Source organism: Colobus angolensis, unplaced genomic scaffold (genome assembly GCF_000951035.1).
Source record: "Colobus angolensis palliatus isolate OR3802 unplaced genomic scaffold, Cang.pa_1.0 Scaffold3, whole genome shotgun sequence".
Taxonomy (NCBI): domain Eukaryota; kingdom Metazoa; phylum Chordata; class Mammalia; order Primates; family Cercopithecidae; genus Colobus; species Colobus angolensis.
Window position 1 is genome coordinate 15,010,008 of NW_012116265.1, and position 25,316 is coordinate 15,035,323.

The 25,316-nt window shown below is 40.9% G+C and overlaps 1 protein-coding gene across 2 annotated transcripts in view; it reads right to left on the reverse strand.

Annotated features, from left to right (window-relative positions):
* The window catches only part of NRXN3 (neurexin 3), a 1,638,519-nt gene that overhangs the window by 1,148,883 nt on the left and 464,320 nt on the right, over positions 1-25,316 (reverse strand). For both annotated transcript variants that reach the window (XM_011949472.1, XM_011949473.1), the window contains 2 exons: positions 9,241-9,679; positions 3,819-4,202 (listed from right to left, as the gene is read on the reverse strand). In XM_011949472.1, the coding sequence (XP_011804862.1) occupies positions 3,819-4,202; positions 9,241-9,679 (823 nt within the window). The remainder of the gene's footprint in view (positions 1-3,818; positions 4,203-9,240; positions 9,680-25,316) is intronic.

The window sequence follows — 25,316 nt, forward strand, 5'->3', positions numbered from 1 at the left end:
AAAGACCAGCTAGACTGTTTCCTCTGTCCAACAGGACTTCACTGGATGGCAGGTGGTCTTCCAGGACTTTAAAGAATTTCAACCTATCTGATTAGAATTAAGTAGTTAAAACAGGCCTTTGCTTTTTAGGTCATGGAGACGTCTCTCACATCACTACGAATAGCCAACCAAAATAACTAGCGCAAAACAGTTGGGATGAGTAGAGACAGCTACATCTTAGAATAGCAGCAGATTATGATGAAAAAAATCTAAATACAATATCAAGCCGATTTGTAGACGTCAAGATTTAGAGTAGCTCATCTTCGCAAGCAGGAGAAGCACTCTTATGAGGGTAGAAACAGGAGTTATCCAATTTTACTATAAGAGAAATATACCCATGCAAATTAATCTTAGTATCATATACACAAACACTTTCTACTTCCCAGGCCTTATTCTCTGACTCTCTTATCTTTGGCTAATGACTTTTGGTCCAGGAATTGTCTCTTAGACGTATCTGTTGCTGACTTTGCTTGGGTCATTGGGCTATTTTGATGTAGTGTCTAGTGTCTGACCTAGGCCATGAAAATTCCAGTTTTCAGCATTCCATCTATGCTTTCAGTGTATATACACAAGTGCTTCTTTCTAACACTCCCATTCATGTATGGGCCCGGTGATACCAAGGGACTCACCCCCAAGGAAGTTCCAGTAGAGAACACAGTTTGAGCTACTGGGACACACAGCCTTAAGAACTGTCTTGGGCTTAACACATTTAGTACAAATGATCCATTCTAGGCTTAGAATTGATTCTAGAATGCTTCCACATAATAAAAATTAGAGAGAGAATGGCAAACTGAGTGACTGTGTTGACGCTGTTATGGTGAATGGCGCAGGGCTCCTTAATCCAAAAAAGATCCCATTCCTCTATAGAGAATGCCCAACACATTTTCTTCACTCTTCTTCAGAAGTGCCTAGAGTGGATGCCTAAAGTTAGAAATAGGAGACCTAAAATCCAAGAAACCTTGGATCCCCTTCTCTGGGCCATCACTCCTTCCATATAGAAGTGGCCACTCTTGCCTGTTTGTCCTACTGTTTCCCTATAGACATCTGCCATAACATCAACCACATGTTAAACATTTCTCACATTTCCCTTTGCTTCTCTGGGAGGACTATACACCCCTTGTTCAAAAGTAAAGGCTGTGTCAGGTTGGTGTTTCTGTTTTGGTTTGTTTGTTTGTTGCATTTCTAATCTCAAACATAGTGCCTGGAACACACCAGGGCTTCAATCTATGTCAATGTCCTGCAGGAAAAATGAACAAAAGATACTCAAAAGAATCTCCACTAAGGAATCAGTTTCAATAAAGAAAAACAATGTCATTGGGAATCTCAACTTTTCTTTGCTAGCAGAGAAGAGTCCTCTAATTTTTATACTCCACTGATTCATTCTGAACATGGTGTCAGGAACAATCCAGGGGCAAAAAACAATTAGTAGGGGAACAAAATAATCAGTTGAACTGTCTGGGATTTGAGCGATGTATACATCAAGTATCTTAAATTTGCTAAGCTTCTTCTCATTTGGCCAGAATGGATAACTCTTGGCTGCACTGCACCAAGAATAATTGTCCCTCATATATCCCCAATCAGCTGCCTTCCAATGACTAGTCAGAAGTAACAATGTAAAAGGTGCAGTGACTTTCACTGTTCTTGGCAAGTTTTGGACCAACTCCCATTGATTCACCCTTGAAATGGGTGAGCTCAGAGACACCTTGTACAGCTGGCTACAGTCACTGTGTCCTGCCTCTGACAATCACAAGGCCCTTGAGTTAAGCAGAGACCCAAGGAGAAGAAGTGAGACGTCTGAGATGACCTTTATATTGCCTTCATGGGTAACAGAAGATCCGCAACACTTTGGCAAACACCAAAACTGTCTCATGCATCTCAGACAAAATGACCTTTCTATCTTCCCCAACCAGCACCAGAGTAGGTTACCCTACAAAGAGATTTGGTAAGAGCCCAGGCACCTGAAAGACTGACCAGCCCCTTGTGGCCTATTTCTGTCCCACATGGGTATTTCCGCATCATAGCTCCTGTTCTAGCAGTTGCTGACTTGAAAATTCCGTGAATTTTAATTTTAATTCCATATGCTCTAAGAAAGCTCTCTTTTCCTCCTTTGTCCTCGTGTCCTGTATTCTATTTCTGATCTGATTGTAAGAAGATTTGTAGTTCTCTTGAAATATACCTTAGCTAGTAACACAGTTGGCCCCACAGTTGGCCTCACAAAAACCACGCCTTGAAAACTGGTCATTCAGCCCTCGTTCCAGGCCTGGCCCAGGATCCATCCACATCACCTATCTTCTGATAGTTGGACAATTTCTGGCCACTGGCCACTGGTCTGTAGAGATGAGACCCCGCAGGTCTCTTCTCAAAACGTTCTTCTCTTCTCTAAATCTCCATGTCCTTCTTTTCTAACATGCTACTGTCTTACATCATCTTATTACAGCTTATTATATAGATGTCTGAACTCCTCAGCTAAATAAATGATAAACTTCTTAAGGGCAAGAACTATATCTATACGGGTACAGCATTCTCAAAGCCCTAAAGCTATACCCTTAGCAAAAACTTGGTCTTGATGCAAATTATCCTTTCATAGAATTTAGAAGCTGACAGCCTGTGGACTTGATTCGGTGTGCTTGGCATATAAAAAAATAGACCAAGTTGCAGTCTGCAAACAACTTGACAGGAATCTCCTTGTGTTGATGCTGTCCCTCTTCTTGCCTTTATCTCTTCCCTTTACTTAAACTGTAAATCGGGTGCAATTGTCAGGTACTGAAGTGGTGAATGAAAAGGGAATCCTCCCAGCATTCTGACCTAGTCTACAGGGTCAGCCCTCATCTCTTTGGTCCCCTCTCATGCCCCTCCTCCTCGCCTCCACAGTTCCCCAATTCCATTCTGGACATTTTTCAGAAAGGAACAAAGCATCCAGTTCATTCTGGACTTTGTTCAAGTCCTCAACTGTGTCAGAGTGGCTCACTATACAGTGAACCTGTATAATATGTTGGGTCTCCTTGCAAGGGCCTCCCAAGCTTCTCTATACCTTCTCTTTAATGATGCTGATGAGAATAATTATGACTATAATAATCACTAACATTAAATGCTCAGGAACCTATTAACTCATTTAATCATCATCAGTATCTTGTGAGGTAGGTGCCTGATCATTTCTATTTTACAAATGAGGAAGTCAAGTCTCACAGATATTGACTACCATGATGAAATTACCATCACTGTATGAGGGCTAGATTTCTCACCCAGTCTGGTCCCAGAGTTTATGTTCTTAACCAATACATCACTCTGCTTCTTATAAAACTCACCATGTTTGTAATCAGTTATTTAATGGCTAAGTATTCCACTAGGCAGCAAGCTCCATAAAAACAGAGATGAATCTGTCTTGTTCAACATTGTATTTCTAAAGCTGAACCCAGGAGTTAGCTTGTAGAAAGCACTAAAGAAGCACAAGTCAAATGAATGAATAAAACAGCCAGTTGGCTAGCCCCCCTTGGAGTCCCAAAAGAGAATTATTTATCCTCTCTAAATAAAAAATATTTAATCAAAAAGTATCATAATCACAGTAATATTTATTAGAAAGCTTCCCTTTCTGCAACTCAGTCTTAGCCAAACAAACCCAAGCATTCAGAACTAGAAAGGGTGCAATCTGGAAATCAGTAAACCCAAAAACTCTTGGAAGAAAGTGCAGATGGGTGCAGAGGCTTGGGCTGTCCAGGGATCCAACTATAAGACACCAGCCCCACTCAGGCCCTCACTTGCCATCCTCCAGGCTGACTCACCCCTTTCGCAGGTTCTTCCCCAGTATCCAGTACCGGTGCAGTCACAGATGAAGCGGTTCCAGCCGTCCTTGCACACAGCATTGTTCTTGCAGGGGTAGCTGTCACACTGCTTGGCACTCATCCGTGAACAGGAGGACTTGACACCCGCAGCGTTCTGCATCTCTGCCAGCTGTCGAATGTTCTTGCTGCGCCCATCAATGAACAGGTCGCGAATGCAGCCCACATAGCCATAGTTGAGCATGGCAGTCCACAGCTCGGTGGGGAGAATAAGGCCAGCACGGTTCTCTGGCAGCCCTCCCAGGTACATGTCTCCTTCCAGGTCCAGGATCTCACTCTCCCCGCTGGCGGTGAATGGCGTGCGCCTGCTGTTCACTGATATAGTACCTGGGGTGGGAAGACAGATCTCAGGTGAGTCTGCCAGTTGCTTAACCAAATGAAAGAAGCCTAACAGGTGAGTGCTGAGACGAGCCACTGGCTGGCCAGGAGAGAACAATGCAAGCAAGAGAACTGGATGTTACAAGACAATGGAAAAGACAATGTAGGCCGCTTGGTTCCAATCTCTGCCAGGTAAGTCAACCTGGCCCTTAGGAAGACCCAGGAAAATCTCAGTGACCTGATATCTAGTGTATCTTTTCTCTACTTAACCCTCTTGACTGAGACCATACAGGTTGAGAGCAGCACAGTTCCTGCCTGTATTTAAATTCCAGCTCTAACATGTATGAGCTGTATAACCTTGAAGAAGTGACTTCACCTTCCTGTGCCTCAGTTTCTTCATTTGTAAAATGGGAAAATAACTGTCCCTACCTCATAGGTTGATGTGATTAAATGAGCAAATATATGCAAAGTACTTTTAAGAGTGACTGAGACAGAATGAGGCCTCTGTATGTTTGCCTGGGTTTTCTTCAAGGGCTCACCAACCCCGAAAAGATAGAACTTCCTCTTCTGTCTCTCCCTCCATGCACTGGTACTCTAGATTGGGCATTCACTACCAACCCTGCCAGTGAATATTTTGAGCATTCCCTGTGATACATTTTAACTGAAACATTATTCCTTATTTAATCATTTAACAAATGTGTATGGAAGACCTATTCTGTCTCTGGTATAGTTCTAGGCACTGAGATGAACTTGATAGGCATGTCTCTCCTCTCATTGAGCAGATGTTCCAGAACAGAGGGACAGAAAATAAATGATACGGTTTGGCTGTGTTCCCACCCAAATCTCATTTTGAATTGTGGTTCCCATAATCCCTGCATGTTGTGGGACAGACCTGGTGGGAAGCGAGTTGAATCATGGGGACAGTTACCTCCATGCTGTTCTCATGATAATGAGTGAGTTCTCACAAGATCTGATGGTTTTATAAGTATCTGGCATTTCTCTGGCTGGCACTGCACTTCTGTCTCTCCTGCTGCCATGTGAAGAAGGACGTGTTTGTTTCTCCTTCCACCATGATTGTAAATGTACTGAGGCCTCCCCAGCCATGCTGAACAGTGATTCAATTAAACATCTTTCCTTTATAAATTATCCAGTCTTGGGTATGTCTTTATTAGCAGCATGAGAATGGACTAATACAATAAGTAACCTAATAAATGAAATAAATTAGCTAAGGGCAGGTGCTAGGAAAAGAATAAAATGGGTGGTGTGCTAGCTACTCACGCATTCTACTTTAAAATGTAGAGTCACTGAAGGTCTCTCTAGGCAGGTAAAAGTTAAGCTGAAACCAGAATGTTGAGAAGTATCCAGCCATGCAAAGTCCAAGAGAAAGAGCATGCCAGGCAGAGGGGATGGAACCTACAAAGGCCCTGAGGTAGGAAGTAGTGTGGCTAGAACAGAGAAGGCAAGAGGGGGTGAGCAGGAGATCAAGTCAGAGATAAGCAGAGCCAGGAAGGGGATGGAGTTTGGACAGCATCGAATGAGATTGTAGAAGATGAAACCCTACAAGCTAACCTGGGACCTTGAGAACAGGGATTCTAGTCCTAAATGTCTTTATGACCCTAGGCCAGTCCCTGAACCACTTTATGGCTCAATTTCCCGAACTGGAAAATTAAGGAAATGGACTAGGTGATATCTAAACATCCTGTCAGAAATTTAAAAATAGGTATTTATTATTCTTGATGTGCTTTATTGGTATCAAGATAAATGGGTCGTGACATCCATCAGTCAGCCTTCACCTCTGTCTGATTCTCAGTTTCTTCAGCTATAAAGAGTATATAACCTGAAGGGCTGTGAAGATCAAATGAGATCAAGAATAAAACATATACACTTTAAAGTGCAAAGTCAGCTGGACGCAGTGGCTCACACCTGTAATCCCAGCACTTTGGGAGACCGAGGAGGGCAGATCACTTGAGATCAGGAGTTCAAGACCAACCTGGCCAACATGGTGAAACCCCGTGTCTACTAAAAATACAAAAATTAACCAGGTGTGGTCGCAGGCACCTGTAATCCCAGCTACTCGAGAAGATGAGGTAGGAGAATTCCTTGGACCCGGGAAGCAGGGATTGCAGAGAGCTGAGATCGTGCCACTGCACTCCAATCTGGGTAGCAGAGCTAGACTAGCTCTCAAAAAATTTAATTAATTAATTAAAGTTAAAAACATAAATAAAGTACAAAGTCAACAGAAGAATAGAAACAGAAAGGATATTAAGGGGAATTTAACAATCTGCTTCCCTACTCCCTCCTAGAAGTTTTCTCCTAGAGAAATATGCTTCGCCTTTTGTTTTTTAATCTTTCAAACACATATAACAACAATAATGTCCTGGCCACCATTTTAACTATTTTATGTGCATTTTTGGACTTGATCCTCAAAACAATCTTGGGAGGTAGGAGTTATTATTTTCTCTATCTTACAAAGGAGGAAGTTGAGGTCTGTATCTCTTACTATTTTCTCTGTTGCATAGTTTTCTTTCTTTACCCCTCACATGTCCACAGGGCTAATCTGATCACCAACTAAAACAGGGGGACATCTATTGCCAAGTAGGAACAATACTAGAATCAATTTAAATTTTAGAGCCTTAAAGACAACCCAAGGAAAATCTGTCCTCTGAATGTGTGACCATAACAGTTTTGAATGCACTTAACAAGTTCTAAGACTCACTTGCCCAAGTGAGGAGTGATTATAAAAGTTTTTCTAGATCACTGTTAGTCATATCATTCTTCAAGATTATCGGGGAAGGAGGCACCACATTTAGATACACTTGTTTTTATAACTACTCTTTAGTGTAGATTTATAATCTAAAACAAGTTACCAGAAAACATTCTCATGAAAAAAATGAAAGTCTAACAGATTGCATTAAAATTTTAGATTATACTGCTTTCATGGGACAATTGTTTGTTTACTCAGTACATTTTTATAGGCTTTGATCAAATTCATCAGTAGTTCAAAAAACTGGCCAGGCCAGGCGTGGTGGCTCATGCCTGTAATCCCAGCACTTTCAGAGGCCAAGGTAGGTGGATCACCTGAGGTCAGGAGTTCGAGATCAGCCTGGCCAACATGGTGAAACCCTGTCTCTACTAAATATACAAAAATTAGCCAGGCATGGTGGAAGGTGCCTGTAATCCCAGCTACTTGGGAGGTAAGGCAGGAGAATCACTTGAACCTGGAAGGTAGAGTTTGCAGGAGCTGAGACTGCTCCATTGTACTCCAGCCTGGGCAGCAAGTGAGAAACTCTGTCTCAAAAAAAAAAAAAAAAAAAAGAATTAGCCAGTGCTTTAGCTCCCAGGTATGAAATTTAAGACTTCTGAAATTCAAACATATTTGTTGAAGTTGGGTCCACCAGTGGTTCAAACAATAAAAATTGTTCCACTACTTGAAAAAAATATATTGTATTAGGAGCAGACAGAAATGAACATACGGCAATTTTGTGTGTTTTAGCCTACCTGTGACATGGGTAGGTAACTTTTATGCTGTGCCAAGGTCTAGGTTAGTCAGACACAAAACCTGTCCACCATGACCTAACCTCAGAGATCCCAAACACATGCTCTTAAAAACCAACAGCAATGTTCTCTTTATAATTCTGGAACAGCTTTCTGACTCTGCCCTTGCTGTCATTTCACTGAAAAACAGAGAAAAAGAAAGAAAAGAAGAAGAAGAAGGATGGGGAGTGTGGAAGGATTTAGCCTCCAAAGAAATTAATTTTGGGGGTGTTTTTCTGTGTAAAAAGAACACTATTCATTCTTGCTTAACGAGCACATTTAATTTGAAGGCTCTTGGTTCTGATCAGATTTCAGACAACCAATAAAGATTTCTACTGGGCAATAAAATAGCCAGGGCAGCAATCTGCCACCCATCTGCCCTCTGCAAAGAATCCATCCAGCTCTTCCTAAGGGCAATGTTGCTATCTCTGCCATCAGCCTAGCTTTGGAATTATGCAGAAAAGTCAACCCACCAAAGCTCAGTCACTCTCAGTTTCAGCCTTTTGGGGAACTTACTGCTCTCTCTTACTGGCCAAATGTACCTAGAAAGAAAATACCCAAATAAAGACTTTTTAATGTTCATCGGGAGAGTCAGTCTCTATAAATATGGCACATGAGGCCAAGACCCTTCTTGAGTACATCCTACCTAAATGGAGAACCAGCAAATGAGTCTGAAATGCTAATGCTCTAATTACTGCTCTTGGGAAAATGTCCTTTCCGATAGCACAGAATGTGACTTCCATTGCCACATGGTTCATAGAAAGCTAGGCAGACTGTCCAGGCATTCAAAAATCCCTGACTATTTTGCCCCACCCCTACCCCCACTTTGTTACTATTGCATAGTAGCTATGTACTGCCTGGGGCTAGCTTGTTTGATCTGCAGCTGCAGAAACGAAGCCATTTAAACAAAATGTAAAAGGTTATGAAGAGGAAGAGTTAGTGAGGTCTGAGCAAAGAGTGAAATATAGGCTTTTACACCAAAGGAAGGCTTTAAATTGAATGTATCTTCAGGAAAAATCAATTTGCCTTTTCCTTTCTTGTCATAATTTCTCCGTGCAACATGACCTTGCCAATTATTGAAGGGTGTATTGTTGCATTAACTCTTGCACAGTGAAGTTTATCCTACAGAATAATCACATAATGATGTCACAATTGGTTTCCATGGTGATGAGGAAAAAGAGAAGCAAAGAATGGGGGAATGGAGGCAGATCACACCAGTGACATGAGAGTTGCTCTGGTAGCACTGGAAATGCTACTTGTAAAACCATCCTTAGCTCCAGGATCATAGAGCTCTCACTGAGACAATTGTGCAGTGAGTGAGAGATAAGTGGAGAATGTGAGCCATCTATGAGACAGGTATCTTTTCAGAAACATAATTTTACAACAGCCATTAAAGAGAGTAGCAAAAGAATCAACAAGCATGCAAGAGCGAAAATTAAGAAATATAAAGCCAAAAAACAAACTAAGCTACAGCTTTTGTCTAGTTTCAGTCACACATCCTGCCTCTTCCTACCTGATCTGCCATCTCGCTGAATGTCCACATGGTACCATTCCCCATCATTGGCTTTCTTCTGAGTGGCTTTCACTTTGATGGTGCCAGAGCCCATGTCAAGCAGCAAGTACAGGTTGCCATCAAGGAGTTCCACAGCAAAGAAGTCTACTTTTGTGTTCTTTTGGCTCCGAGCATCCTTCCTCTCTTGGGGCTTTCCATGAGTGAAGAGGATAAGGCCATTGGGCTCAGTGGTACGGAAGTCAAAGGAGATGGAGCCCATACGCTTAGTGTTCCACTTGGGCAAGCTGATGTAAGCCTCTGGGGTCTCGAAGTTGATGGGGTCCAGTGTGGCCACATTCTCACACTTAAACACAACTTCGCCATAGATTTTCATCTTGGTATCCCCAATTCGGGCCAGGCGAGACAGCTCCAGACGGATGTCATTATTCTTATAAACAACCTGTCAAAAGCCAAACAAAAGTGCCATGTGAATCAATCTTGCAAACAGTACCTATCCATCACTCACTGGGCACCTGGAAAAATGACCCAAGAAGAGGCTTCAGGACATAGTTCAAAACAACATGAGAAACAATGAGACACAGGAATCAAAAAAGTATCTGAAGAAACACCTGATGTGCACACAAGCTCTAAAAAAGCCTCTATATTTCTACAGAATTTCTCCTGTCTCCTGGCCAATTTCTTGTGTTGTCAGAAAGTTACACAACATAAGCTTGCAAATAAAAATCGAGAGATTGAGTTGCATGGATTCACATACCTCATACAAAGTGATTTACTGAAGCATCCTTAGCAAAACACCAGAAACAACCTAAATGACCATCAATAGCAGACGGCGCAGCTTTATAATGGAATATTAGGCAGGCCTTGCAAACAAGATATTGCTTTTGGTTTTGATGTGGAAGCTCTCCAAGTCACATTGTTAAGTGAAATTGTCAAGGAACAGGATAGAGGGTGCATTATGCTATCATTGTGTAAAAGTGTGGGGATGTGGGGGCATTATATGTATATATGCTCCAGTAAGCATAAAGTCTCTTTGTAACTATAAAATTGTCATTGGGGAGTATATTTGTGGGATTAATATTCTGGAATGGGAGGGTGACTTACTTTTCACTGTGCCTTCTTCTAGTGTTAGACTTTTTTTCAACCATGTGGATGTGTTACTTTAAAGAAAAGATTAAGTCTTAAAAGCTGGTGGAGACAGAGGTCTGTTTTTGTTTTTATTTTTTCCATATTGCATGTGCCCTCTGTATAGTGGTAGAATGAGACACCCTGAAGCCCTATTTCAGTCAGTCAGTCAGTCAGTCAGTCAGGGACATTGAGTAATTGAGAGTCTGATTTTACAAAGAATACTGAACCAGATACTAATTCATCTTGTAAGGAGGTCCAGCAGAGCTTTCTGCCTCCGTGCCCTACCCAAGGTTAGTGTACACTTCTGTAAAGCCATGGCCACTGTCCTGCAGAGTGGGCAGGTAGGTGGAGAAAGTGAGGATGGCAGTTAAAAAAAATCTGTTATGACTGTCTAACAGCCTCTGTGGAAAACAGTGTGGAGATTCCTTAAAGAACTAAAAGTAGAACTACCATTTGATCCAGCAATCCCACTACTGGGTATCTACCCAGAGAAAAAGAAGTCATTATATGAAAAAGATACTTGCACACGCATGTTTATAGCAGCACAATTTGCAATTGCAAAATCATGGAACCAACCCAAATGCTCAGCAATCAACAAGTGGATAAAAAAACTGTGACATATATATATACATACATATATGTGTGTGTGTATATATATGTGTGTATATATATGTGTATGTATATATATATATACACACACACACACACACATATATATGACTACTACTCAGCCATAAAAAGAAATGAATTAATTGCGTTTGCAGTGACCTGGATAAGACTGGAAACTATTATTCTAAGTGAAGTAACTCAGGAATGGAAAACCAAACGTCGTATGATCTCACTGATATGTGGGAGCTAAGCTATGAAGACGCAAAGGCATAAGAATGATACATGGACTTTGGGGACTTGAGGGAAAAGGTGCGATGAGGGTGAGGAATAAAAGACTACAAATAGGGTTCAGTGTATACTGCTTGGGTGATGAGTGCACCAAAATCTCACAAATAACCACTTAAGAACTTGCTCATGTAACCAAACACCACCTCAACCCCAATAACCTATGGAAAAAAAGTCTGTTATGATTTTCTAAACCAGGTACAATCCATCTAAAAGCAGAAATTAATCTTTCTCCCTGAAATTAGAATTTCACAAAAGTTTTACTCTTATTTGAACTGAAATTTGATATAGTACCCTAGAATGGTTTTTGGTGCTCTGATCTCTGAGCAATGTCATATCCATAAAAACTTAATAAGCAGAAAACAATGGAAGGGAAATAGACAAGGATCTGAATATTGAGTATACCAACTACTTTGCTATTTTCTTTCTATTGTCTTATTCAAATTCTAAGTCAGGACCCAGATTTAGGTTTGAATTCCACATTTACTACTTACAAGCTATGTGACTTTGGCAAAGTAAATTTTCTGCGTCTGTCTCCTCTCCTGAAATTGGGAATATAGGAATAAACAAACTATTTTGTAATAATAAAATGATTTAAAACATGTGAAGCACATAGGAATGGAATATCATCAGGGCACAAAAGTCACAGCTATTTGGAGGGTTACTGTTAATCTCATTTTGTTCTTTCCACAGCCCTGAAAAGGTTATATTATCATCTCCAAAACAGCAATGGCTAATTTCTAAAATAAGCCTCATCTGTCCATATCTGTGAGAGAAAGTTAATTGGATAGGTCATTCCAGCACATATCATATAATCCCTCACATCCAAGTTTAGAATTAGTCTCCATCTCCCATCAGCAGGAGAGAATCAAGCAAAGTGGTTTGCATTCTAATGGGTATTGTAAGAGTAATATATAACCATGACGAAGCATTGAAAATGACTTGCTATTATGTAACCTTGACCATGGACCTAATCATAGTCAATAACATTGAAAATAATGATACTAACCCTTATTCAGCACCTACTACCAGGCACCATAGTAAGGATTTAACACCTCTCCATCCCATTAGATACAGACAACACCCATTTGAGATACCTGTAACCATTCCCTTATTTTACAGATGCAGAAAACGAACACAGAGAGTAGTTAGGGAACCAGCCCATAGACACACAGCTGATAAGTGGCAGAGCAGGACTTGAACCTAGGCATTTGAGCCCCAGTGTCCACATGCTCTGAACCAGGCCCCACTAGCAGCACCTGTGAGGCTTATCTTTAACATTACATGGAAAGTCATGCATGCTCAATTTCACAATTCAAACGCGGAATTTTTCATTTTAGCTAAACTGGGCTGACCATGTACAAAGGGAAATATTGCAGGATCCTCAGGCAATCACTCAAGTGAGTAAACCAGAAAAGAAATCACAAAAGTTTAATGCGCGTCAGCTTCTCCTTTCTAACCCTCGCTATTATACCTCAGCGTGTGAGATCTCTTTGTCATAAACAAACTTTGGCTTTTTCTGCATTTGGGTTAAATGCCTATGACTAGAGTTCCTAGTAAAGGTTAATTATTAATGTATAACAATAGGTCATCCCAAAGGGACAGAAGGAGGCTTGGCTCCATGGAACAATACACAGAAAGAGAGATCAGGCATTCCTACAGGAGGCTGGGGACAGAATAAAAAGGAGGGGGAAAAAAAAAAGGCTTTTAACAACATACAAGAGCAGTGAAGAGGAACTCTTCTGCGAGAAGGGTACCTGACTGAGACTGGGAGGGAAGGTGAATAGCTGGAATGAAGATTTCTGAAGAGACAGGTAAGAGAACCAAGGGCCAGAAACTGGCCAGACAGAGATAACCAGACTTCTCTCAAAGGCTCTTTGAAGGTGAGTGCTCTATCTACTCCATGGCCCTGAAATTACCTGTCTATTTATACCGAATTTTCACTGTTGTGAATAAAAAGCCAACATCACTCTCACTGACAGCTGAATAACCCTTCTGAGTCCCATTTTATTTATTCCAAAGGTAAGAGCCTGGATATCTGTTCTACAAACTGTCCCTCTTTCTCACCCCACAGGGCTGTTGTCAAGATCAAACGGGGATGTTAGACAGAGTAGGACACAACAATTCTAAACCGGCACACAAAACTGGGAAGAAATAATCCTGTATCTTCATCGCCCATGGTGTTGAGTTTCTGTTGGAAATGGACAGGGTCCTGAACTGAGGTTCTGTGAAGGTTTTTCTACCAAGAGGAAAAGGACAGGAGGGCAAGGGACTTGTAGCCCAGTGATGCTCAACTGGGACTCCCCATTGTTAATATCTTCACCTTCCCCACCTGCTCTGTGCAGAACCACAGCCACAGCCACGCAGAAGTGTACTGGCACCCTCGGTCAGCATGGAGGCAGGAAACCCTGCTGGACCCCCTTACGAGGCAAATTAGTGTCTGGTACAATGTTCTCTGTAACATCAGACTGTCAACTAAATGAATGTCCCCAAATGGCTGGCTGAACTAGGAAGAGATGTGGCATCAAGTGACAGAAAGCAGCCTTGGCTGACAAGTTGCCTCGGCGAGGAGAAATTAAAGACAAAGTAGAAATGACTCCCTGTGGGGGAAGATGTCACACAGGCTGGGAGGTACAGAAACAGAGTCACAAACAGTGACAAGCTGGTCTTACTATCCCACCCATGGGCTTGTAAAGACTGCTGTTTGGACATATAACTCATGCTTAGGAGACCAGACAGTAAAACAGCTAAGGAAAGAATCTCAGAGTTAAGACAAAGTCTCTCAGGAAAAAAAATATACTCGTATTCCTCCATGATCTTTAATACAGAGACATACAGGAACAATACCAGGAGTAAGACAAGCTGAGAGCCAGAACAATGTAACAAAAATTGAGTCTATCATGTGCCAGGTACTTTGCAAACACTGTTTTATATCATACACAATAAGTAAATGAAACAGGTAGCATTAGCCCCATTTTACAGACATGGGGCTCAGCAGGGATACATACTTGCCCAAGATCATGTAGGCTATTAAATGCATAAACAGGACTTGAGCCCTTATCTCTCTGACTGCACTGGGGTAAGTATATGCTCCGAGAGGGCAATTTCTAGGCCCTCCTGTAGCCCATGCCTACACACAAAGCAGAAACTCCTTAGTCATGCACAAAAACCACACCCAAGTCCATCTTGATGTGCAAAGCCCTTCACCTCCTGTACAATCCATTTCTAGTGGATGTCTATACCTCCCCACTTACAGATCACGTCAAAGGCTTCCGTATGAACCCAGGTGTTACTGCTTCTGCATTTTTGTTCACTGAGTTTCCTAGGCTGCAGTGCCTTTCTCTTCTCTCCAGCCTCTCTAAATGATGCCCCTTCACCAAGATTTTCAAATCCATTTGAGAATTTCCCTGGCTACTCTGGTACTTGGTGATCCTACAGTCTGATAAACCAGAATCCTTTTATTACCTACCAATGAGGAAGCTGTCTGCCCTATTGCCCAACCCACTTGATTGGAAAAAGAGAGAGTATTCTAACCCTGCATGATGCACTTATTACTTCAAATTCTTCCAAGGTATTTGAGTTAGAAGGCAGGTGCATGAGAATAAACCAAGAATTAGAGATAGTCCCCACTCAGAGAAGTATTTTCTTCTCTCCCTCTGCCATCTTATCTCAGGCCACTCTGTTCTCACCTTTCTGAGAATGTGTTTCCACATGTTCTGTTGTAAATGCCCCATCCCTATGCACTCCAGCAAGGGAACTAGAAAGAATGAGGGGATGTAGGCATGTGCCCTGGAGTACCCAGATGACTTCTTGGCACTATTTCTCCTGCCAAGGAATAGGAAGTTTACCACCTGGTCTTTCTTTTCTCTTGTTTTTAAAGTATCTGCATAGAGGACAACTTCAATAAAAAACATCAGGTCAGCGGATAAGACTATGCCATTCACAGGTTTGTGACTTGAGGCCTGAGCACCGATGATCCACTCCACATCGGTGGAGAAGGTTTGAAAGTAGGGACGCTGGGGACATTTTCTGAAGTTGGAGAAATGGAATGGTGGAGAAGCCAGTATTGTGGCACTCGTGAGTGGAGCAGAGTTGGCTACAAATCTCAATAAAGCTTTTCCACTGTATACCTAACTGCAAAGTAGTTTATACACAACAAGCAAAAAATAAAGATATACTTATCTCCCTCCCAAATTTAATCCTTTGACAATAGAAAATAATGAAATGAACTTGTTCTCTTCAGCTTCCAGGATGATACAACTTCTAGATAAAACTTTTGGGCTAATCTTATCATTGTGTAACATTCCTACTCAGGGTAAAACAATGACTAAGAAGTGTTGTGAAAGAATCTTGCTTCTGGGGTGTCTACAGAATCACACATCCCACTGTCTCTGCCCCACTTCCCTTCTTTTCCTCAGGCAGCCGATGACTTGGGCCTGCTGTGATTTCTCCCTCCTCTAAGCTGTCCACTCCACTCCCTGTCACTTAAAACCCTCAACTTTGTTACCTTTGTACAGCACAAGTTTGGTCTTTTCAATAGATTTCAAACACCTTATGAATAAGAAATATGAATTACACCTTTTAAAATCTGAAATTGCTCCTAACTATATAGGTGCTTACCAAATGTTCATATCTTTATTAAATTAGATGTTAGATTGAAGTAGCAGTATAGTGCCATGGTTAAGATCATGACCTTTGGAGGCACCCTAACTAGGGTTTGGACACCTTACCGTATTACGTTGGGCATGATATTTAACTTGTTTCAGCCTATGTTCTTCTACTGTAGAATGTAGAATAATATCTTACTTCATAGGATTGTAAGAAATAAAGGAGATGATGGTCCCACATATAAAAGAACTTTACATAGTTTCTGACTCTTGATAAGCACTCAGTAAGTGGTAGTGATCACCATTAATTTTGTTATTTACTGAGAAAAGCCAGAATAAATCAACAGACAGTATAGCATGGAGTTATTAAGAAGGAAAGATTCAGGCTGGGCAAAGGGGCTCTCGCCTGTAATCCCAGCACTTTGGGAGGCCGAGTCACATGGATCACTTGAGGCCAGGAGTTCAAGACCAGCCTGGCCAACGTGATGAAACCCCATCTCTACTAAAAATACAGAAATTAGCAGGTGTGGTGGGGTATGCCTGTAATCCAAGCTACTCAGGAGCCTGCAGTGGGAGAATCGCTTGAACTCTGGAGTTGGAGGTTGCAGTGAGCTGAGATTGCACCACTACACTCCAGCCTGGGTGACAGAGTGAGACAAAAAAAAAGAAGAAAAAGAAAGGTTGTCACTGAGGATAATTTCTAAGCCAATTGTCAAGCCTAAGAGGCAGGACGACAACAAAAGAAAAACTCTGAATTTAATAAACTATAAAATCATAGTTTTATACATTTATTTATAGGTCATATATTATTTATGAACTTCACATATGTATTTATAAATTATATATACTTATTTATAAATTGTATATACTTAATTGCCTAATGTGACATTTATGAGATGCACACACAGCAAACACTTGCTCAGATTTAGATTCATATTCATGAACATCATTTTTTATCACAGGATGCCATTGATCAAACTCCGACAGTGAAGTCCAAGCACAAATGTGGCAGCAGATGGTCCTCTTAGATCCCAAAGTCAGAAGAACCTAATATCTGGCATGAACAGAGCCACATCTGCATCTCTGGTCTTGCTAACAGGGGTCAGTAAACTAACTCCACCTGCTGAGATACAGCTGACACCCAACCTGGGGCTCAAAGTCCCAAATGCTGCATCGGATGGATGCCACCATTTTCACGCTTTATATTTTGTTAACAGTGGTCAGGATCCGCCAAAGATAAAAGACTAAGCACCAGAAATAGAAAACTGAAACTGAGGTTCAGACAGGAGCCAGAAAATGTCCAAGTTCTAGAGCTCAAAATAAAGGTTAAAAAAAACTCCAGATAAAGTTGAAACCAATAGTACAATGTTGACAGTTAATTAAATTTTTAAAATTCTGTGTAATCCAACACTCTATGGGTCAAATGAAGCATATCTGAAAGCTAGATTTCACCAGATGGGGCCATCCTCTCTGATCTATGGCCCTATTTGTAAGAGAGAGGCCAGGAAAAGATAAAAGGGACATATGGCAAGCTGGAGTAGAAGAAAAGATCCAGGAAACTGACATTGAAGTAGCAAAATCCTTAGTCCATACCTCATTCTGAAAAAAGCCATTCAGTCATGTAGGCATGCAGGCAGGCCAGCCAGAAAAAGAGAGACAGCTGTAAGCCAGTCAGTTACTCTGCCCTCATGAATCACAGAGCCATGAGTGCCAGCCCAAGAGCCCCGCTGATAATGCAAGTCATTACTACTGGTGCTCAAGTTAAGCGTAGGCTTTAACGAGTATTTACTTGATGGATTCTTTGTGAAAGGAAAATGATCATATAGGTTTATGCCCAGTTACAGATGGGAACAGTAAGAAGTTAAGCAAGATTTCCGACTCTTTGCCTTACTGAATGCTCCATACCTGTTCAGAGTGGAGGTCTCAATTTTACTCTTCTCAAGAAGAACTTTATTAGGACTTTTATTCCACTTAAACAGTTGATCAGGAACAGGTTGCAATGTATTTGTGTATCTCATAGAAAAAGTTTCCAGGCTGGGCACAGCGGCTCACGCCTGTAATCCCAACACTTTGGGAGGCCAAGGCAGGTAGATCATGAGGTCAGGAGTTCACAACCAGCCTGGCCAAGATGGTGAAACCTGGTCTCTACTAAAAATACAAAAATTAGCCAGGCGTGATGGTAATCACCTGTAATCCCAGCTACTCGAGAGGCTGAGGCAGGAGAATCGCTTGAACCCGGGTGGCAGAGATCATGCTACTTCATTCCAACCTGGGCAACAGAGTGAGACTCCACCTCAAAAAAATAAAAAATAAAAAGAAAGAGAAAAAGTTTCCAGTCAATCAAGTTTCTGGAGCATTAAGGATACTATAAAGGCTCAGTCTATCACAGTCTATCACAGGCTTGCTGTTTCAGGCTTTATCATCTTCACAGAGTCTACTAAGCTTCCACTAAGTTAATAAATAAGAACTTGACATAGACAGACCCAGGCAGAGACATAAGACATGAACTGGCAAGTATGGGCCATCGTTCTCAAGATAGAACTAGTCAATGGGTAGTTTAAGTTTCTAATTGCCAGTTAATCTTTTCACACACAACTGGATAGCAGCTCTCCCATTTCTTAGAGCCATGTCGGCAAATATGTGCCTCTACCCTCCTTTCCCAGCAGATGGCATTCATCATCAATTGATGTATTTCTATTCCACTCTGACTCAACCCAGATGAAGCGTCAGAATCCTCTCAAGGTAGTGCTCCCAGAAGTGAACTACCAGTCACTGAGAGCAAGAAATTGAGATGAACCTATTCTCCACCTTTCTTATCCTCTAATGCAAAAGCCAAGTTAATATGAATTGATTAGCTATACTAGAATATTAGAAACAAAAGTCCACATAAATGTACTAAATAACCACTGTATCTTTAGCGCTAGACCATGGAGGATAGACCTTGAGACATAATTGCTGCCACCAACATGCACAGAGAAAGTTGAAGGATACTTAAGGGGGGAACATTTTTTCATATCAAAATTGGAGTGAGATATATTTGTCATGTCAATTAATGTACAAGAACCTATGCCCATAAACTTGATTGAAATTGTAGTTCTGTGCCCTCTGGTTGCCAGGGATGTCACTGTTTCGATCCTCTAAACTAAGCATCATAAACACATGGGTTGTGTGTTTCTGATGTGGTAACCAATGCATTCCCTATATTTAGCAAAGTGTGTGGCACATAGTAGAAGCTCAATACATACACACTCTCATTTCCTGCATTTTCTTAGGTACTAAGCAGACCTACCCAGAGAATGCCTACATTTCCTTCTGTTTTAGAATATTTGATGAGGGCACCAACTCCACTAGAGTAAAAGTTACATGTCACAAAGCAGAGGAACTAAGATCAGATGAATAGGTGGTACCTGATTATGAAAAGCTCTAAAAATATATACATTATGCAATTAGGGGTAAAAGGTAACAGAGTAGAAAGGAAGCCTTAAGCTGTTTGATTAAAAAGATGACAAAATTTAAAACATACCTTGCTGAACCACTAGGAAACTACTGTTATTATAATTCCAAGGACTAGAAATGATTCTAATTGTCTCCCTGTTAACATGTCTGGGAATAACATGTCATTCTCTGCTTCAAGTTGTTCAGTGGTTCTTTATCAACTTCAGAATTAAATGCAAACTTTGAAGCATTATATAAAAACCTCTTCCTGATCTAGTCCTCACTTCACTGTTACCAGCCTTGACAAAAGTTCAGCAGGTCCTCCAATTTATCATTCCAGGGATAAGCGTTGCTTGGATTCTCTACTTGGATAACTACTATTCGTCACTTGAGGCACAGTTTAGGCATCACCTCTTTTGAGAAGCCCTTCTCCAATATTTCTACCCACTCCATTCCCACCCACAGCTGATTTCTTCCTCTCTGCCCCCACGGCTTCATGTTCTAACTGCTATCATTGTATTTATCATATTGTGCTGGAATTGTCTGTTTCTTCCAGTAGACCAAGAGCCTCTCAAGGGGAGAAAACTATGCCTTTTCTCTCTGTATCTCTCAATGCCTGACACAAAGTATGTGCTTACAGGAGGCGGTGGAAAAATGGGAAGAATAATAGCAAGGAAAATCACAAGGGCTACTTCCTGATGCCTTTAAGTCGGTCAAGACTACAATGCAGAAAGAAGCCTCTATATCTATTCTGCCTGAAAATAAGTAATAAGATGAAAAGGCAGAAAGCTAAAGTATACAAATGGATAAGAGGCATTTGATGGAACCACTGAATATTTAGTAGAGTTTTCCCCAGTATGCATGTGTAGAAAATGTGCTTTTATTTTTAAGGCAATCTATATGGAAAGTTCTGCACCCCAGAGTGGCAGCTATCATTAGAGTATATGTCTCAGTAGAATACTAACAGAAGAAGTAAAAGCTCAATCACAAACACCAGTAAGGTCCTCTAAGAGATTGGCTGACAAAGTTCGGTGCCAACACTACCTCCCACTCTGAGGCATGCTAAGGGGCTACTGGACACCTCTAATATGACAATGTAGCTTTGACTTGTCATAGAAAACACATGGATGTTTTGAGACAGTACCTCAGAGTCTTTATCCTCTGTACCTAGAGTTAAAGAGCAAGAATGAATCTCCAACAATGAGGCCTTTGGCCACAACTAGCAGCTTCTGGCTGTTAGCAGCTACTCTGAAAGAAGATAGTTGACAATAGGCATGCCAAACAGCTTTTGTAGAAAAAGCTAATATGAGAGTCTCAAAGACAAAAGAGTCATAGAAATTACTGTAAAAAGATTCAGTGAAATTCAACCTTTAAGAAGTCTAGCATAGTTGCTTGGAAACAATAGTAGCACATGAGGCAAGCAGGTATTGTAAGCAATCCAGATGACAGAAGCAGTTAGTTCAGAACCATGCGTAAAACGGGTTCTATAAAGAGGCGCAGGCCAATAGGTAAGTTCCAGGAGAACTCTTTTAAGTGCCCATAGGGGCAATCTCTTATAATGTCAGGCCCACTAATTTACACAAAATACATGTGGACCAGTGCTGTATGGCTTCCTGATGGCTGAGCAACCTCCAAAGGAGATCTGCCCATCAGGAGCAATTACAAAGTATTTCTTGCCTGGCCTGTGAAGCAGTTCTGCTTCTAGCCTAATGAAGGCTTTAATCAGATGGCTTTTCAAAGTGGTCCAAAGAGTCCCTCTGCAATCAGCAAAAGAGTTAGAGAAAGTGATAGGAAGAATATGCCAGGCTGGCAGGTAGCTGATGACAGAATGATTTCCAACCTGGTACAGAAGGCAGCAAATAAGAGTTGGGTTCAAACTGACAATAACATAGATAGAAATGCTAGGACTCGAATTAATTTTCTTCCGAAAAAGGTTTCTTTACACTTTGTTAGCTTAAAAGTAGTCATGCAACAAAAGGTCCCCTCCTTTCTTGGGACTCCCTTTCAAGGTGATGGTATATAAACCCTAATACTTATACCTATGAGTTTGCATTACCTTTAGTAAATCTGCAGAGACCTAGATAACCACTAGATGTCCCTTATGCCATGCAAAATCAACCTGAAATGAATTTCACTACCAGTTATACAAATCACATTTAAAGATAGCTTTTCTAAGCCTTTGATCTTGAGTGCCAACTGTAATTCCTATGATGACTCACTCCTTTGCCTTATGTATATCGTGTCCACTTTGGTAGTATTTCAATAGTCTTTTATTATAACACATAAAATTATAGGCAGAGAATAGGAAACTGATGAATTAAATTTCTTTTATATTTATACAAAAGAAGAGGTAGAAATAATAGAGAAATAGGTAGAAAGAAATATTGGAGAAAAGGGACATAGGGTGTCTAAAGAGGTCCCAAATTCATTATCACTTCTAGGAATCAAATAAGTTTTCATATAAAACCACAAGCTCAGACTAAATTCAGTCTCCATACACTGGGATCTTGTATTCTGAGATTAAATAAAACTAGGTGTGATAAATAATTTTCATTTCACATGTCAAGTATGATCAATCACAAATGGTTGTCTATGACACTAAATAGGAAAGACTGTTGTACTGTGATCAACGAGCCATGTCTGCTGTGGGTGTGGGAACTGGGAACAGTGGCTCCCATGACATGCATTTGCAGAACTCGGGTTAACCCCCTAACCCTAAAGGTCCCAGAGTTGGGATGAATGTGGGTGATGGTGATGGTGGTGGCGGTGGTGATGGCAGTAGTAGAAACAGCGATAGCTAATATTAACAGAGAGCTTCCTGTGGGTTGGTCATCGTTCTTAGTGTTTCACATGTAAAAACTATTTAATCTAAATGTGAAATATATTCAAACCAAGATGTGACACTACCTTTGAAAATAAAAGAAGGGGGCACTATTAATTAATTCACCTAGACAGGAGATATTACCCAGAACTTTCCAAGGTGACCTGGAATAGATGGCCATCCTATTTGATCCTCACAACCTGAGGCAGAAGAAGCAGCATAAAATATAGTTAACATCAAATATGCTGAGTTGAAGTATATTCTGAGTTGAAGCATATACTCTGAGTTGAAATTCTTGTTCAGCGACTTGTTACTATGTGATCTAGACAGGTTACTTAATGTCTCTGTACCTCAGTTTTTCCATCTTTGAAGTAGGATAACAACAGTACATTTACCTCATAGGGTTGTTGTGAAAATAAGATTAAATATATGTAACATGCTTAGAATATCTCCTGGCACCTTGTATATGTTGGTTACTGTTATCCTTCTTTTACAATTGAGAAAACTGGGAATCTGAGATTTTATTATCTACCTAAGCTCACACAGCTATTAGGTAGTGGAGCCAGCACGGAAATAGAGATAAGTCTGGCTTCAGAGCCTATAGGCTCAGCAACTATTACTATCCTGTCTCTACAACAGAAGAGAAACTAAGATTCTTCAAGATCATACTTTTAAGATTCTTTGATCACACTTCTTCAGCTAGCTGGATTATAAAAAATGTTACTAGAAAATTTGATCTCTCCTGCTCAAGATAGCAGATTACACTCAAGTAGGCATGGATGAAGCATGTTTAGGAGCCCCTGTCAAAGCCTTGAGGAAGACTTCTCCAAGGTCCATATCCCCCTTAGATTATATGAAAGAGGTAGAAAAGACATGAAAGAGTCAAGAAATGTCTGCATCCCAAATTTTAAGTCCTGAAGTTCCCTAATTCAAACATCAGTGAAGTTCCTGCTCTAACCTTGCATGGGGTGGCCCACTCGAGCTCATAGTGTCCACTGATACTCAGTAATCTCCCAGTGACAACCTAGATCCATTTTGATTCTCTTGATAAGACAGATGGCAAGAGCTACTGCTGGACACAGAAGAGTGAGTGCCAAGCCAACTGTGCACACCTTATTCTACAGATATGGACCACAATCTACCCACAGCAGCCAGATGGTGGAAACTGACTGTCACTGATTCCTTGCCCAGAACTCAGACCAGCTCTTCTGGTTACTCATCAGCTCCTCAATAAGTATTAATTAATGGTTTATTTTCATAATGGGAGTTGGGAATGTTGCCATATACATCTGTTCAGTGGCACTGGGCTGACCTAAATTAGACCTTTCCTGACAGCAGCCCCAGGCTTTTTTTCAATGGACCATCAGTTTGGAAGTCATTTGCTCCTGAAGTCTGTCTGTAAGCAAACAATGTTCTTAGAAGATCTACAAAAAAGGAAACATATCTCTGTAGCAGGCTGAATCATGTTCCCCAAAGATACCATATCCTAATCCGTGGAACCTGTTAATGTTATCTTATTTGGAAAGGTGTCTTTGCAGATATGATTAAGTTAGGGATCTTGAGATAAGACTATCATGTATTCTCCAGGTGGGCCCTAAATGCAAGCACTTGAATCCTTGTAAGATGAAGGCAAAGGAAGATCACACATACAGACAGAGAGATAATGTGAATATGGAGGTAGAGATCAAGGGCCACAAGCCAAGGAATATGGGCAGCTATCAGAAATGGGAAGAGTCAAGCAACAGATTCTCTCCTTGATCCTTAAGAGGCCCTGTTAACACCTTGATTTTAGCCCAGTGAAACTGATTTATGACCTCTGGAATTATGAGAAAATAAATTATTGTTTTTAAGCTACCAAATTTGTGATAATTTGTTACAGCAACCACAGGAAATTAATACACCCTCCCTCTGCTGCTCATTCCTCAGCTCCTGCTAGACTTTGACTTGCAATAAAAAACACCAGAATAAGGCTTGCAGCCTTTGAGGCTTGCTATACATGGACTGGTCAGGTTTATGGAGAAAGAACTAAATAAGAATCGAAAATTCTCTAGAAGTATCAATACTGGTAATCCACTCCTAGGATGCATCCAGTCTCTGGCGTTTAAATTTCCAACTAAACTTAGTTTCCAGGTTTCTGACCCCAAGCTTCATCAAGTACATGCTTATGTAGTACAGAGAAGCTGCCTGACTCTCTCATAAGGCACTGTAACTTGAGTTCAACTGAAAGCAAAAATTAAACATGTGCATTAAACAGAGTATGAAGTATTTGTAATTCATTGTTCTGGAAGCTATCTAATTCTTATGACACAATCTTTTTGCTGAAGAACTTAGAATGATCTGGGGAAGATAGATGCATATATCATTATTCAGACACTACTTATTGATCAACTATTATATACAAAGGACCATGCTAGGAAATGTGGAGCCGACAAGCAGAAAAGAGTCATTGGCCCTTCCCTAAAATAATTAACTCTGTTAAGAGAAACAGACATACACACATTTATTCAGTTTTTCACACACTCATTATTTATTGAGTGTCATGCTCTGTGGAAATACAAAGATTAAAAAATACTGCAAGTAAGCCTTCTTTTAGAAGAGGAGACAGTCAGAAAATCAAAATGAGCAATTTGCATGATAAAGGTTTCTAAAAAGATATTTCTAAATTACCATGAAATCAGGGATGAGCTCTTAATTCAAGCTGTGGGTAGACGGAAGAGGCAATCAGAAAATGCCTTTCAAAGGATGGAGTACTAAGGTGAGACCTGATAAATGAGTGGCATTAGCCAGGTGAAAGAGGAAGGTAAGAGAAATAGCACAGATGGCGAGAAACGAGGGTAAGAAATCTTGGCATATGTGTAGTCTCAAGAGTAATCAATATGACTGAATTGCATGAGTAGAGTGGGAGTGACAGTGGAGTTGAGGCTGAATAATGCCCCAGAAGACCTCCTGCATCCAGCTGATGTATAAGTTTTTTTTTTTTTTTTTTTTTTTTTTTTTTTTTTGAGACGGAGTCTCGCTCTGTCGCCCAGGCTAGAGTGCAGTGGCAGGATCTCAGCTCACTACAACCTCCGCCTCCCACGCTTACGCCATTCTCCTGTCTCAGCCTTCTGAGCAGCTGGGACTACAGGCGCTCGCCACCACGCCTGGCTAATTTTTCTGTATTTTTAGTAGAGACGGGGTTTCACCATGTTTGC